The 17,781-nt window shown below is 42.3% G+C and overlaps 1 protein-coding gene across 1 annotated transcript in view; it reads left to right on the top strand.

Moving 5' to 3' along the window:
- The window catches only part of LOC111971592 (cadherin-4-like), a 49,285-nt gene extending 33,624 nt beyond the window's left edge, over positions 1-15,661 (top strand). Inside the window, exon 3 of the mRNA XM_023998473.3 lies at positions 13,287-15,661. Within this exon, the coding sequence (XP_023854241.1) occupies positions 13,287-13,351 (65 nt within the window). The 3' untranslated portion in view covers positions 13,352-15,661. The remainder of the gene's footprint in view (positions 1-13,286) is intronic.
- Positions 15,662-17,781: the final 2,120 nt, after the last annotated feature.

Raw genomic sequence — 17,781 nt, 5'->3', positions numbered from 1 at the left:
AGTGTAAGTTTGAAATATGTAAAGTTATCATGGGAGAGGTGGATTTTTTGTTTGTTATCGATCAATAATGACAAATCTCCTGGCATTAGATGGAAAGCTACTGAGGATGATAGATKACTCTATAGCAACTCCTATCTGTCATATCTTTAATCTGAGTCGAGAGGAAGGTGTTTGTCCTCAGGCCTGGAGGGAAGCCAAAGTAATTTCGCTACCCAAGAGTGGTAAAGCGGCCTTCACTGGTTCTAACAGCAGACCTATCAGCTTGTTGCCATCCATTAGAAAACTGTTGGAAATAATTGTGTTTGACCAAATACAATGCTATTTCTTTGTAAACAAATTGACAACATACTCTCAGCATGCTTTGAGAAGGACACTTAACATGTACTGCACTGACTTAAATGGATGATTATTGGTTGACAGAAATTGAGAATAAGAAGATTCTGTCAATTCTGTGAAATGGTGCCATTTGATGTCAGTGCAGCCTTTTGATATTATTGACCATAACCTGTTGAGAAAACATATGTTTTATGGATTTTAAACCTCTGCCATATTATGGATTCAGAGCTATCTATCTAATAGGACTCAGAGGGGTTCCATTAATGGAAGCTTTTCTAATGTAAAACATTTAGGGTGTGGTGTACCGCAGGGCAGCTCTTTAGGCCCTGTCATGACGTTGGCCTGGGGGTAGGTTTATGACAGTCATAAATACCCCCCCCCCCCCCTTTTTCCTCTCTCTACCCTACTGATGTGACATCCTTTGGTTAACATAGAGATTCTGGGGACATCAGAAGGTGGGGGGAAATGAACTATATTCTGGTAATCCGACCAATTGAACATATGCGGTGGTACTTCATGAATATGATGTCAGTTCGGTTGTCATCTGAGACATTCTCATCAATGATAGGATGACATAAACTCTACAGTGGAAAGTCTGCACATTGTAGTTATTGGAGTCACATGGAATTGTCGTTAAATTTTAAATGTTTGAATATAAAATTATTGGTGAAGAGATGAAATGTAATTTTAGCTTCCAAATGAGAGATTTGGGTTTTCATAAGGTTAGGGCTCTGCTCAATCAGTGGCACGCCCCTGTGAAGAGACATGGGTTATAAAACTTTTCAAACACGCCCTCCTCTCCCTTCCTATATAAAGCCTTGACGACAATATAATCTCCTGTTCCAAGTACGTAAGATCTGCAGCCTCTGCGTTAAAAGGACTAACACGTAAACTACAGAACTAAGCCAACCTCAGCGTGAGCTTTGGTTGCGAATGATATGAACTTTGAACTCTTATTCACTACAGAAGTGATACCTCCTAGCCGTTGAGTTAGCAACAGCAGCTGCAAACGTGGGCTAGGAAAGAACAGACATAGTATCCCGTCTACCACACAATGACGTTACTACGAYGTATCCACTTTACCACCAGACACATTCTTCAAAGGACAAAGGACTCTGTTGGGCAACACGGCCTTCCATCTACCACCAACCTACCGAAGCGCAGCTCAGAGTAAATATTTATTGCACTTTCCTTTTCCAAATGGGCGGTAATTTAGAATGCATAAGATACTGTATTTACGATAGCATAGCTTCTCCCTTTGTCCCTCAGTCTTCCCGCTCTTTCACTCAAACCCAGCCCACTTTCCTTTGTGTAACCAGCTGTCATATCTGCTCCGTCCGCTAGGGACGTTTTCCTTTATGACAATTTGTAATCAAGGTGTGATTCATTCTGTGTATATGTAATTCTGTGTGATTAGTTAGGTATTTAGTAAATAAATAATTAAACCCAATTTTGTATTGCTGATTCAACTTGTTAGCCAGGGTTCGTGAAGATAACCAAGAATTTACAACTTTCAGATGAGACTGAAATAGGGTGACGATTAATATTGACTGCTACTGACGTAAAATATTACTAGGTCTTTAAGAGTTTATTCGGAAGATAACTGCTCTATAAATATTATTTTGTGTTGCCCCGACTTTCTAGTAATTACATTTACATGATTAGCTCAATCAGGTAATATTAATTACAGAGAAAGGATTTTATAGAATAGCATGTCATGTCACTTAATCCGGCATAGCCAAAGACACAACAGCCCTCTACTCTTTTCTATTTTTACCAATGAACTGACACTGGGATTAAATAAAGCCTGTGTGTCCATGTATGCTGCTGATTTAACCATATACGTGCCAGCAACCACAGCTAATGAAGTCAATGAAACCCTTAACAAGGAGTTGCAGTACGTTTTGGAATGGGTGTATTATATAATTTTTTTGTTTGGACCCCAGGAAGGGGCTCACCAGCAGGGGCTCACCAGGAGACGAGAGGAGAGAGGATCTCCGTAAAGTTAAACTTACTCAGACAACAGAGCAGTGCTGTGTCTCTTTGGCTTTCCTCTCACCTCCCAATCTCTCGTGCTTCTCTTTCTCTCTGTCTGCCTCTGTCTCTATCTCTCTGACTTTCTCTCTCACTGTTTTTCCCTCTCTCTCATGCTCTGCAGTGTGGTCTCATGTCTAGGCTTTGGAGGCCATCCATGTGTTGTTTCTGCCTGTTAGTTTTATTTGTTTTATTGAGTCAAGGCCACAGCAGCCTGTGCTGACAGCCCTCTCCATCATGCTTGGGCCTGTGATTGATCTCAGATCGGCTCAGTTGGCTTGTTTAAGCTTCAAGGAGGCTTAACACTAGAACCGCTAAAGCAGTCAATTGGACTGTTCTTGAATAAAAAAAATATATATTACTCTGGCATTTTTAAAGTCATGTCCCCCTCTGTCCTTGACTTTTCCTGAAATTAGTCTATATAACACACTGTCATTTTTAGAATCTTAATATTACAAACAGAACTGGAATTATAACCAGTTTTAGGAGGCCATGTTATTTGTGGTTTTCCTTAAATGGCAAGAAGACGTATGAATGCACATGCTGCGTTAACAAAATCTGAATGAAAACAACTCAGATGATGGGGAACTAACGAAATTACAGTTAACTGAAATGTATGTTTAATCCAGTATAAGCTAATGTTTAAAATGTATTATACAAATTCTACAGCACAACGGCAGAGTCATGTCTGAAGTGTGAAACTAACAATGACTCAATAATCTATGCCTTCTGGGAATGCTATAAATTCCAAAAGTTATGGGCGGAGTTAGAAAGTTGGATGTCAGAAGAATTACAATATAAACGTACTTTTAATGCATCTGCCTGCATATTTCAAGACATGGTATATGACGGGTGCAGTGAGATACCCAATGGTTTGGATGATACTTTTCTCGTCAATCATCTTGAAAAATGGATACTTAAAAACTGGAAATTAACCGATCCTCCATCATTAACACAATGGAAAGATCAAATGCTTAATTATCTAAATGTTGAATGTGCGTGGGCGACAGAGAGAAACAAAATGGTGCCGTTTGAGGCCATGTGGCAGAGAGTGATGCGGGAGATGGGGATGTGAGCAGGTGGGTCTGGGCAGGTAAGCTGTCGTTTTGTATTGTTAAAAAAAAAAATTTGTACCAAACTATTTTTTTTTTATTGTAAAGTTAACAAAGGCCTTCATAAACACAACCAAATTATAATTTTTGCAATAGTATATATGAAATTGATTAATTACACTGTTAGAATGTTGAGTCAGAATTAATTAGCTTGAAGGGGTGTCCCTCGAGGATCAGCCAGGAAGCTGGCCAACAGGGAAGGCAATTTTATTTTTATTTATTTTTTATTTCACCTTTATTTAACCAGGTAGGCTAGTTGAGAACAAGTTCTCATTTACAACTGCGACCTGGCCAAGACAAAGCAAAGCAGTGCGACACAAACAACAACACAGAGTTACACATGGAATAAACAAACATACAGTCAATAACACAATAGAAAAAGTCTATATACAGTGTGTGCAAATGAGGTAAGATAAGGGAGGTAAGGCAATAAATAGGCCATAGTGGCGAAATAATTAAAATTGAGCAATTATACACTGGAGTGATAGATGTGCAGAAGATGAATGTGCAAGTAGAGATACTGGGGTGCAACGGAGAGAATTATTATATATTTCTTTAAATAACAGTATGGGGATGAGGTAGTTGGATGGGCTATTTACAGATGGGCTATTTACAGGTGCAGTGATCTGTGAGCTGCTCTGACAGCTGGTGTTTAAAGTTAGTGAGGGAGATATGAGTCTCCAGCTTCAGTGATTTTTGCAATTCGTTCCAGTCATTGGCAGCAGAGAACTGGAAGGAAAGGCGGACAAAGGAGGAATTGGCTTTGGGGGTGACCAGTGAAATATACCTGCTGGAGCGCGTGCTACGGGTGGGTGCTGCTATGGTGACCAGTGAGCTGAGATAAGGCGGGGCTTTACCTAGCAAAGACTTATAGATGACCTGGAGCCAGTGGGTTTGGTGACGAATATGTAGCGAGGGCCAGCCAACGAGAGCATACAGGTCGCAGTGGTGGGTAGTATATGGGGCTTTGGTGACAAAACGGATGGCACTGTTATAGACTTCATCCAAATTGCTGAGTAGAGTGTTGGAGGCTATTTTGCAAATGACATCGCCAAAGTCAAGGATCGGCAGAATAGTCAGTTTTACGAGGGTATGTTTGGCAGCATGAGTGAAGGATGCTTTGTTGCGAACTCGGAAGCCGATTCTATATTTAATTTCGGATTGGAGATGCTTAATGTGAGTCTGGAAGGAGAGTTTACAGTCTAGCCAGACACCTAGGTATTTGTAGTTGTCCACATATTCTAAGTCAGAACCGTCCAGAGTAGTGATGCTGGATTTGCGGGCAGGTGCGGGCAGCGATCGGATGGAGAGCATGCATTTAGTTTTACTTGCATTTAAGTGCAGTTGGAGGCCACGGATGGAGAGTTGTATGGCATTGAAGCTTGTCTGGAGGTTAGTTAACACAGTGTCCAAAGAAGGGCCAGAAGTATACAGAATGGTGTCTTCTGCGTAGAGGTGGATCAGAGAATCACCAGCAGCCAGAGCGACATCATTGATGTAGATAGAGAAAAAAGTAGTCCGGAGAATTGAACCCTGTGGCACCCCCATAGAGACTGCCAGAGGTCCGAACAACAGGCCCTCCGATTTCACACACTGAACTCTGTCTGAGAAGTAGTTGGTGAACCAGGCGAAGCAGTCATTTGAGAAACTGTTGAGTCTGCCGATAAGAATGTGGTGATTGACAGAGTCGAAGCCTTGGCCAGGTCGATGAATTCAGCTGCACAGTATTGTCTCTTATCGATGGCGGTTATGATATTGTTTAGGACCTTAAGCGTGGCTGAGGTGCACCCATGACCAGCTCGGAAACCAGATTGCACAGCAGAGATGGTACGGTGGGATTCGAAATGGTCTGTGATCTGTTTGTTAACTTGGCTTTCGAAGACCTTAGAAAGTCTGGGTAGGATAGATATAGGTCTGTAGCAGTTTGGATCTAGAGTGTCTCCCCCTTTGAAGAGGGGGATGACCGCGGCAGCTTTCCAATCTTTGAGGATCTCAGTCGATACGAAAGAGAAGTTGAACAGGCTAGTAATAGGGGTTGCAATAATTTCGGCGGATAATTTTAGAAAGAGAGGGTCCAGATTGTCTAGTCCGGCTGATTTGTAGGGGTCCAGATTTTGCAGCTCTTTCAGAAAATCAGCTATCTGGATTTGGGTGAATGAGAAATGGGGGAGGCTTGGGCAAGTAGCTGTGAGGGGTGCAGGGCTGTTGACCGGGGTAGGGGTAGCCAGGTGGAAAGCATGGCCAGCCGTAGAAAAATGCTTATTGAAATTCTCAATTATCGTGGATTTATCGGTGGTGACAGTGTTTGCTTGACTCAGTGTAGTGGGCATCTGGGAGTAGGTGCTCTTATTCTCCATGGACTTTACAGTGTCCCAGAACTTTTTGGAGTTATCCTACAGAATGCAACATTCTGCTTGAAAGAGCTAGCCTTTGCTTTCCTAACTGTCTGTTTATATTGGTTCCTAACTTCCCTGAATAGTTGCATATCGCGGGGGTTATTCGATACTAATGCAGTATGCCACAGGATGTTTTTGTGCTGGTCAAGGGCAGTCAAGTCTGGAGTGAACTATGGGCTATATCTGTTCCTTGTTCTACATTTTTTGAATGGGGCATACTTATTTAAGATGGTGAGGAAAGCACTTTTAAAGAATAACCAGGCATCCTCTGCTGACGGAATGAGGTATACCGCTCAACCAGGTATCCGTCCAGGTAGGACGCCAGGTGGTGTCCCGGGGGGGGGGTGTAGTGTCACGCCCTGATCTGTTTCCCCTGTCTTTGTGATTGTCTCCACCCCCCACCTCAGGTATCTCCCATCTTCCCCATTATCCCCTGTGTATTTATACCTGTGTTCTGTTTGTCTGTTGCCAGATCGTCTTGTTTGTCAAATCAACCAGCGTTTTGTCTCAGCTGATAGTATATAGTATGTAGTATATACTCATTAAGTATGTAGTAAACGGTATGGGTATTCAAACACAGCTTGGGTATGTGAGTATGTTGATAAAATGTGTACGTATGCTTTGATGGCAGGTTGGAAACCTGTTATCAAAATGGATATTGTTGGGGTAGTGGGCCAACATTTTTCATTGGGAAGAAATAGTAAAGGAGGTTTTGAGAGTGGAATCCAATTCCGCTCACTTTGCAGCCGTGCGTGTGGTTAATATGGTCACAGTGAAAGCCACCCTGTTTGAGGTGTGAGGCTGTTGGTCATTGGAAAAGTGAGTTTAGTGGGGCAATAGTGTTCGAAATTGTTTACATTTATGACAGGAAAAGTATTATATTTAGTGGGGAAACGGGCAGACTACGATTTTGGGGTTGAATAATCCTTGTGAGAATCAAAGACCGTGTATATTAGGTAACATATTCAAATTGGCATGATATATGGGCGAGAGCACAAATTATGTTTACAAATAATCCAACTTTGTATCACGCTGCATTTAAATAATCGCTAAAGGGCGTAAATATGAGGGTTCTGTGTTGGGACAGTATGTAGTGAATTTTTTTTGCCGTAAAAAGACAAAGAAACTCATATGCCAGACATCACCACATTAGTAAACTATTTGACAGAGCAGGGTCACAAGGCATCATATGGGAAAGTACAACCAGCGAAACAAGCGATTACATATTTGGGGGTTTCGATTTTGGAAGTCACGAAGCACATTACACGTGATCAAGTAGGAACAATATGTTCTTTGGCACAACCAAACACTCCTCGCAGATGCAGGAAAACCCTAGGGGTTTTTAATCTCGTGAGACATTTTGTTTGGTCTTATTCTGAAATAGATTTATAGAATTGACGAAAGGGAGGAGGGGTGACAAGAAATTAGATTGGAGTTAATATTGTGAGTAATTGTTTGTATAGTTTTGAAAAGCAATTGTGTTAGGCGACTGGATTGGGGTTGCCAAACCTAAAATAACCTTTTTATAAAACGATTAATGAGTGGGAGGGAGGACAGTGGCCTCCCTGTGAACAGAAGTTATCATGTTTGTTTTGACTGTAATTAAAAAATAAAATTAACCTGGTAAAGTGACGTTAGAAGGAAAGATAGAGGTAGAGAGTGTGTATTGGAGGTGTACCTGTGGATGTATTTGAAGGTCTACCTTCAAACTCAGTGCCTCTGCTTGACATCATGGGAAAATCAAAAGAAATCAGCCAAGACCTCAGAAAAAAAATTGCAGACCTCCACAAGGTCTGGTTCATCCTTGGGAGCAATTTCCAAACGCCTGAAGGTACCACGTTCATCTGTATAAACAATAGTACGCAAGTATAAACACCATGGGACCACGCAGCCGTCATACCGCTCAGGAAGGAGACGCATTCTGTCTCCTGGAGATGAACGTACTTTGGTGCGAAAAGTGCAAATCAATCCCAGAACAACAGCAAAGGACCTTGTGAAGATGCTGGAGGAAACAGGTACAAAAGTATCTATATCCACATTAAAACGAGTCCTATATCGACATAACCTGAAAGGCCGCTCAGCAAGGAAGAAGCCACTGCTCCAAAACCGCCATAAAAAAGCTAGACTACGGTTTGCAACTGCACATGGGGACAAAGATCGTACTTTTTGGGGAAATGTCCTCTGGTCTGATGAAACAAAATTAGAACTGTTTGACCATAATGACCATTGTTATGTTTGGAGGAAAAAGGGGGAGGCTTGCAAGCCAAAGAACACCATGATGAAGCACGGGTGTGGCAGCATCATGTTGTGGGGGTGCCTTGCTGCAGGAGGGACTGGTCCACTTCACAAAATAGATTGCATCATGAGGTAGGAAAATGATATGGATATATTGAAGCGACACCTCAAGACATCAGGCAGGAAGTTAAAGCTTGGTCGCAAATGGGTCTTCCAAATGGACAATGACCCCAAGTATACTTCCAAAGTTGTGGCAAAATGGCTTAAGGACAACAAAGTCAAGGTATTGGAGTGGCAATCACAAAGCCCTGACCTCAATCCTATAGAAAATTTGTGGGCAGAACTGAAAAAGCATGTGCGAGCAAGGAGGTCTACAAACCTTATTCMGTTACACCAGCTCTGTCAGGAGGAATGGGCCAAAATTCACCCAACATATTGTGGGAAGCTTGTGGAAGGCTACCCGAAATGTTTGACCCAAGTTAAACAATTTAAAGGCAATGCTACCAAATACTATTTGAGTGTATGTAAACTTCTGACTCACTGGGAATGTGATGAAAGAAATAAATGCTGAAATAAATAAATATATTATTCTGACATTTCACATTTTTAAAATAAAGTGGTGATCCTAACTGACCTAAGACAGGGAATTTTTACTAGTATTAAATGTCGGGAATTGTGTAAAACTGAGTTTTAATGTATTTGGCTAAGGTGTATGTAAACTTCTGACTTCAACTGTATATTGCTGCGGATTACTGCTCCCTCCTCTGAGAGCACTGGGCCTGTCATGACCGCTCTCTCTCTCCATCTGTCTCTTTCCCTCGACCTCTCCTTTCTTCCTTTCCCTCTCTCTTTCTCTCTCTTTCACTCTCTTTCACTCTCTCTTTCTCTGCATTACTATGCATTGTTCCCCACTGGCCTCCGTTTAGATATTTAGAATAAACACGTTATAGTGAAAGTGGGTTAATAGATTCATCCTGGCAGGAGGGTCAACAGTTGGGTTTGCATTATGCTCCTTCGGTACGGTACCATTTCTCTTTGAATAGTATGTTATATTTAAGTTTCCTTATTTTAAGTATTAAGTACTATACAGTGCTATTGTTTGTTTATGATTTAATCTGCCTAGAGCAGTGTTTTCCAATTTAAATTGCCTAGTAATCTAGCAGTTAAGCCACACAGTGTGTCAATTATGGCTTAACTGGCATGGGTTGTGATTTGCTTCAACTGCAACAGTAATTCTCAGGACCCTCACTGCACATGTTGATGCTATCTATTTCTCATATTGACCTCTACCTAAGCTAGAAGCATCACATCAGCACACTACTGCTATGTGTGGAATCGCAATTACACTGTGCACAGAGACAGAATATATTGGGTAACTGCAACTCTAAATCATTACACTTTAATTGGATTTGAGTTGTACTCTTTCTCTGGGTTATTTTTGCTSAAAAAACTGAATCACTTCACATCAGCCTGGGTATGTCGACCATTGAGTGAGTGAATGGAATTCCAGCACCGCTTGTCTCCCACTCGGAGCGTTAATGAGTGAGCGGAATTCGCCTGTCACTCTGGAATTGGAGCATGCACACAACAATGGCCTGTCCCAGACGAGCTCGGAGCAGGAGGCCATCAATTTGCCTCCTCTCCCGTGGAGCTCGGCATTCAGTAGAGCGTTCCTTATTCAGTGAAAGTATTCACAGCTAAACTATGTACACTAAAATCTGCTCAGTGTCTCCGACTTCCCTCGCCACAAATCAGTTGATTATCAAATGGAGTTTGCTCTGCTGTTCCACTTCATTGGCACAACCATCCATCTCCGGACTTTACAAAATGTCAACAATTTGAAAGAATAAAGTTAAGAGTAGTTGATCACTCTTTTGTCGTGGAGAATGTTCCTGATGCATCAGGAAATTCAAATGAGTGTTGTGAGCAGTTCTCATTGGGATCATGGCATGCTCAAACGCTAGGCCTAGGTCCTATTACCGCAACATTCAAATGTAAAACAAATATCTGAAATGCAGTCATACACATCAACAACCATTGTTTTATATAGCTTAATAACACAAGCCTGCGACATACAGTACGTTTCTAGTTTATCCTAAGGTTACAAATTAACTCAAAATTGAGTTCAATCGTGGCCTGGGGTGGTGGCCTAGCATTTACGGTTGCTGCCTTTAGTGCTCACAAATAGGCCTAAAGTGTTGATGTGGGTTTGATTCTGGCCCACGCCCTTCTGGCACAAATAACTAAATTGACTTGATGTAGTTACACATTTCAAATGTGGACAGTTCAGTGTTAATTACCCCCAATCATGATAAGAAATGACCATACCAGACAATTTTGGATAACATAAATAGGAAACAAATAAAATAATAACAGTCAGTAGGCAACATTCGTTTTCATTCATACTGTCACGCCTGCTCCCGCTCCCCCTCGCTGGCGCTCGAAGGCGCCAGGCTCCCCAGCATTACTCACTCCTGCCACCATCAGTACGCCCACCTGCCTTCCCCCGTCATGCGCATCAGCAATTATTGGACTCACCTGGACTCAATCACCTGGGTCATTACCTCCCCTTTATCTGTCTGTTCCCAAGCTCTGTTCCCTGCTTCAGGATTAAAGTTAGTTTGTCTTTGCATACCTGGTTCTGACGCTGTCTCTGTCCTGTTTGATGTCTGTTCCATATTAAATGTTCTACTCCCTGTACCTGTGTCTCTTCTCCAGCATCGGTCCTTACAGAATCCTGAATCCATGTCTTAGGTCTCTCTTTATGTAGTGTTGTCTCTCTTGTCATGATGTGTGTTTTGTCCTATATTTATATATTTAAATATATATATTTTTTAATCCCAGCCCCCGTCCCCGCAGGAGGCCTTTTGCCTTTTGGTAGGCCGTCATTGTAAATAAGAATCTGTTCTTAACTGACGTGCCTAGTTAAATAATGGTTAAATAAAGCCATCATGCAAAGCATCGKGGAGTGCTGGCTTTCCGGTTGGTGGTCCGGGGGCCGCCGCCGATGGAACCGGGGGTGCCTAAGCCAGCTCGTCGGGCTTCCACACCCTAGCTGGCTCAAGAGGTTTTCTTGTACCGGTTGGCTCGGCAKGCGCCCATCCCACCCCTCAGCCGGATCGCYAGGGTTTTACGCCTCAGCCGGCTCGCCAGGTGTCTACGCTTCAGCCGTCTCATCAGGTTCCCACGTTCCAGCGGGATCATCAGGTTGTCACGCCTCAGCCGGTTCGCCAGGCTCCCACGCCCCTGCCGGTCCATCAGGCTATCACGCCCCAGCCGGCTGGTCCAGCACCCAGGCCTCGGCCAGCCCGCCAGGCTCGCTCAGGTGGGACGCCGGGTGGACCCCCAAGAGGGGGGGGGGGGTACTGTCATGCCTGCTCCCGTTCCCCCTCCCTGGCGCTCAATGGCGCCAGGCTCCCCAGCATTACTCACTCCTGCCACCATCAGTACGCACACCTGCCTTCCCCGTCACACGCATCAGCAATTATTGGTGGTATTGGTATTGGTGGTATCACCTGTGTCTTTACCTCACCTATATCTGTCTGTTTCAAGCTCTGTTCCCTGCTTCAGGATTAATGTTTGTTTGTCTTTGCATACCCGGTTCTGACGCTGTCTCTGTCCTGTTTGATGTCTGTTCCATATGAAATGTTCTACTCCCCGTACCTGCTTCTCTTCTCCAGCATCGGTCCTTACACATACAAAATGTCGGGTAAGTTGCCACAATAGATTTGCTGTGGTAAATGAGGAAATACTTTATTTTTATTGTACGGAATGCTTGTCAAATAGATACATTACCCCTAGTCTGTTAAAAAAAGGACCCTGGATGCTTTTGTGTGTCGCTTTGAATGGGAGTCTGTTGGATGACTGATGTGGTGTAGTTGTTGAGCGACTTCACTGCAAGTATATTGTATGTTTTGGATATTCAATTTTTTTTTAAGTAAAAAAAAAGAAGACAAAGTTGTTGTGACAATACCAACCAGAGGGYGAATATATCTTGAAAGACTTTGGTCGCAAGAAGGACACCGACATAATCTTTTAGGGGGCGGTAATGAGGTGACCAATAATGGTTGCAATTGAGATCAACAGTGTGCGTGAATTTAGTGTGTATCGATTTTTTTTTTTACGAGACATCATCATTACGAGAATTTCTAGGCAGGACATCAAAATTGGCATGTCCCAATCCCATGGAGGCTATCCCATAGCACAGCGAATAAAAAAAAAAAAAAATGAATTAATGGCCGACAGAAGTCCCCGCTTGGGGTAAGATTTCCAGAAGAATAAGGAATAACTTCAAAATGCAAGTATAACATTTATATATTCAACAAATTATGTTAAAATGTTCAACAAATTACTTTCATATGAATTGTGAATTCAAATTTTTTGTAACTGGTGTTTATCAGCCCGTTGCCAAGCTAGCTAGCTAACACGTCAGATGCGAAAACTAGCTAGCATGCGATCTCTTCCTGCTTATCGGCTGTTTAGAGATTAACAACTAATCATAGATTCAGCAATGTGTCAATTGTGAAGACCCGSACAGTTTTTAAATCATGATTTGGTGAACTTGTTAGCCAGCGAGAGACATATAGCAAATTGTTTTTCCTCATTTGTTTTCAGGGACTAAATCAAATCAAATTTTATTTGTCACATACAAATGGTTAGCAGATGTTAATGAGAGTGTAGCGAAATGCTAAAGTGGCCACCTGATCGTGTTTCACTCCATTGCATTGACTTGGCAGGACAAAATAGTCCTGCCGACTTGTTTSGAGGTAAGGTATTTTAACAACATCTAATGAAAAATGTAGGAAATGGTACCAGCTGTGTTCTGGTCAATCTAGGCTTGCTAGCTTGCCAAGTTATTTGTGCATTCTGTGGGATGAGTCTCTTTTGCTAGCTAGCTGCATGAAGTGTCTGTTTACCTAGCTAACGTTAGCTAACTTTATTTAGCCACTCCTTCCCCTATTGTGTTGCACCATTGAGGTTGGTGTTACTAGTTAAAATTAGAGGCTGTTATTCTACTCTTAGTGTAAACAACTTGATCAAGCCTACAAATATGCAAAACTGTTACAAAACAATTGCACATTAATAAAGGTAGTTGTGGCTTCAGCAACTTGATCCAGCACTGAAATTTGAGCAGTGAGGTTAATGTCTCCCTCCTTGTCTCTTCTTGCTCCAGGTTGGAGGACATCCCACCCCGACACAAGGACATCCCACCCTGACACCCTGCTCTCCAGCGGCTAGATGTTCTTTACCATTCGGCCATCAGATTTGCCACTAATGCTCCTTATAGGACACATCACTGCACTCTATACTCCTCTGTAAACTGGTCATCTCTGTATACCTGTCGCAAGACCCACTGGTTGATGCTTATTTATAAACCCTCTTAGGCCTCACTCCCCCCTATCTGAGATATCAWCTCATCCTCATCCTCCACATACAACACCCGTTCTGCCAGTCACATTCTGTTAAAGGTCCCCAAAGCACACACATCCTGGGTCGCTCCTCTTTTCAGTTCGCTGCAGCTAGCAACTGGAACGAGCTGCAACAAACACTCAGACTGGACAGTTTTATCTCAATCTCTTCATTCAAAGACTCAGTCATGGACACTCTTACTGACAGTTGTGGCTGCTTTTGTGATGTATTGTTGTCTCTACTTTCTTGCCCTTTGTGCTGTTGACTGTGCCCAATAATGTTTGTACCATGTTTTGTGCTGCTACCATGTTGTGTTGCTAACATACTGTGTTGTCATGTGTTACTGCCTTGATATGTTGTTGTCTTAGGTCTCTCTTTATGTAGTGTTGTGTTGTCTCTTGTTGTGATGTGTGTTTTGTCCTATATTTATATTGTATTTATTTATTTATTTATTTAAATCCCAGGCCCCCGTCCCCGCAGGAGGCCTTTTGCCTTTTGGTAGGCCAACATTGTAAATAAGAATCTGTTCTTAACTGACCTGCCTAGTTAAATAAAGGTAAAATAAAAAAATATGTAAATCACTTGTTGTGAACCTCCTAGCCACCAGTGCTCATGCCTGCTTGCCTTGGACCGCTCATTTGTAATGAGCTAAACGAAAGGCAAGCAACAAGTGACTCTGTAGATAGCTAACGTTACATGATTGTCAGTAATAGTGAATCAATTGAGATAGCTTTGCCCATTCAGCAAGAGCTCGCTATGCAGCATCTCTTTTAGTTGGCAACTAGAACAAATGTCATGTAGCTAAGTATCTCAATAGTCATTTTTGTGTTACACTTAGATAACCACATTAAGCTAACGCTAGACAACGCACACTACTAGACAGCTTCAGCCCAATTGGCGTTGTAAGACCATAACACTTGATAAAATTCACAGCTTAATTTATCTCCAAAAATAATGCAACTATCCATCATGTCACTCACTAAAAAGCTACACAGTTTAATGCAACTTCATATCCAAATTCTGGAAAATGCACGTTATGGATGGGAATGTTTTGTTTTGGTGAGGATTCCATCTCTATCGTTCTTCCTTCTCTCGCGCGCCTTTACTTATCACAGGGAACAAACGAACTCTGACCAATCAGCGTGGCTTTGAATGTTGCTAGGTTTCTCGTGGGCGTGGTTTTGCACCAAGTTTGGCATGGATAAAAAGGACACCACCAGGCTAATCACCGTATCCTGGTGATAGATAGAAATAGATTCACCCATGTTATTGTTTATCATGCAGATTTGTCAGGACATTGTAACTTATGAAGCTCATTCTAAAATACAGACATGATATCTGTCCCAGGGAATAGCATTGTGTGCAAGTCTTCAAWTTAGACCACAATTAGTTGAATTAGGTGTTAGTGATGGGCTGGAACAAAAACCTGTAAACTTCTGTCCTGTGTATAAAAAAAACCTGTGGCTGTCATGACTAAATGTGCCCTCATGTACTGAACAAGCTTACACCTACACCACCCGATGTCACAGGAAGGCCAAAAAGATCATCAAGGACAACAACCACCCGAGCCACTGCCTGTTCATGAGGTCAGTACAGGTGCATCAACGCGGGGACCGAGAGACTGAAAAACAGCTTCTATCTCAAGGCCAGCAGACTGTTAAACAGCCATCACTAACATTGAGTGGCTGCTGCCAACATACTTACTCAACTCTAGCCACTTTAATAATGGAAAAATTGATGTAATAAATGTATCACTAGCTACTTTAAACAATGCCACTTTATATAATGTTTACWTACCCTACATTACTCATCTCATATGTATATACTGTACTCTATACCATCTACTGCATCTTGCCTATGCCGTTCGGCCATCACTCATTCATATATTTTTATGTACATATTCTTATTAATTCCTTTACACTCGTGTGTATAAGGTAGTTGTTGTGAAATTGTTAGGTTAGATGACTTGTTAGATAYTACTGCATTGTCGGAACTAGAAGCACAAGCATTTCGCTAYRCTCGCATTAACATYTGATTTGATTTGAATGTTGGAGGTTAATCTCCTTGAGATGTCCCTCAATTATGAATGACTTATTTTGTACAATGGACTGTGTTTTAAGGACTCATGCACAGATACAAGAAAACCAATACAAATTTTAACATTTACTCAAAATTACAAGTGTTGATGTCTCCACATGTTTCTGGTTTTGAGGCATCAATATTATTACAATGCTGTATTCATTTCATTGAATATACACTGAGTGTACCAAACATTAGGGACGCCTGCTCTTTCCATGACATAGACTGACCAGATGAATCCAGGTAAAAGCTATGATCCCTTATTGATGTCACCTGTTAAATCCACTTMATTCAGTCTAGATGAAGAGGAGGAGACAGGTTAAAGAAGGATTTTTAAGTCTTGAGACAATTGAGACATGGATGGATTGTGTATGTGGCCATTCAGAGGATGAATGGGTAAGACAAAATATTTAAGTGCCTTTGAACGGGGTATGGTAGTAGCCTTGAGTTTGAGTGTATCAAGAATTGCAACGCTGCTGGATTTTTCACACTCAATAGATTGGTTAAGTAATAACAGAATGCTACAACAACATTAGTTTCCATTCATAGAAAGGGTAAAAATGATTGCTCAGCGAACTTGTGATGCTCAAAGCCAAAGCGTGCCKTGCAGACCACTGCACTACGGCATTTCACAATGCACTAGAAAGCTGTGACAATACTTGATGACGCTTGATGGTATGAGGTCAGATGGTTTGCAGAGCCTTCCCCAAACCATAGCCCCCTGGGTACGGTACTATGTTGTATAGCCTACAAACTGCTTCCAGCTGCTCCCTGGCGGTGATTACACATTTGAAATATTTATTCAAATCCTCCTGCTGCAGGATTATTTTCCTCCTGCGACAAAATGGGTCATATTAAAATCCGACATCTGTATACAGATCCCCTGCTGGCTCCAACCTTATGTTCTCTCCTAGTTTGGCATATAATATGTCAGTCATAGTCGGTCTGACACATCATGATTTTCTGTCCAGTCTGCCCACATACTGTATGTCATTGTATCCCTTTCTGTTAGTATAATACCTTTCATAGCTACAAAGACAGGGCCGAGACTGAGTCAGACAGAGGCCATGCAGGGTTTCTTTCTCATTGACCTATGGGGGTTCTGATGAGAAGTGTGTGGTGCACAGGACGGCTCTATTGGCTCCCTCTGTACCTGCAGAGGACAATCAGACACAGACACAGCCACTTCCTTGGCTAAATGAATGTCTGCATGTATTTAGTATCTCTGTATGTCTGTCTGTCTGTGTGTGTATTTCTCTCTTTCTCTGCAAATTGAAATGTATCTCCTTTCAGGTATCAGTATTCTCTTCACACAGTGCCTCTTTACTGTTGCACACACAATGTTCACCATATCCCCGATGTGTTATCACCAAGGAAAGAGTTACTCCACCCTAATCCGATTTACAGCCTATTTATGTGTCTTTATAAAAGTTTTAAGGCTGCTGTTTGACATGATTAGTTGGGTATCCCTCCATTCAGAGTGGATCTGTGGGACCAGGAGATGAGATCAGTGGACTGACGGAGACAGACCAACAGAGAGACGGGCTCTACTGAGTCTCCTCAACCCAGTCATCCTCTCAACTACATTATTCCAACATGTTTATGGCTGGCTTAGCTCACTCCACTAATTTCTGTCCTTTCAGCCACTGCTCTCTCTGCTCTGTGGCGATGAAGCAAAACTCTACAACAAACAATACCACACAACACACAAAAAACATACCAGGGATTTTCCATCAAATCAATTATCCTCCGTTCCAGTGCACTCACAGCTTTCAGGCCTTATTGTGCAGGTGAGCTAGAGGGATAGAGGGATTACGCTCCGTGGCGTGGAACAAGACAGAGTGAAAAGAGGGATGTTAAGAGATAAGTCACAGACAGGGAAGGAACATCACCAATATTCAGGCCCCTTGTCACAGATAGAACTCTCCTTCAATCAGTGTTGCATTTAAAGCCCCATTAGGTCCTATGGTGTGTACCACTGGTGGTTTAGTTGATAACAGTAGATTAAATTAGGCTCTTCAGGTCAGGCTTTGTGTGAAAGCTCAGCGCAGGTTATTGCCCTCTGTAGTAACTAGCCTTTCTGTCATTAGCAGCAGGAGGGATTAAGATGGGAGAGGTAGAGTAGCTGAGCCATGGGGGTTCTCTGCACTGCGGTTAGTTGATTCCACTCTAACTCTTGA

This window comes from Salvelinus sp. IW2-2015, linkage group LG1 (assembly GCF_002910315.2).
Source record: "Salvelinus sp. IW2-2015 linkage group LG1, ASM291031v2, whole genome shotgun sequence".
Lineage (NCBI taxonomy): Eukaryota > Metazoa > Chordata > Actinopteri > Salmoniformes > Salmonidae > Salvelinus > Salvelinus sp. IW2-2015.
The sequence above is the reverse complement of the archived record's forward strand: the minus strand, read 5'-3'. Positions and strand labels throughout refer to the sequence as shown.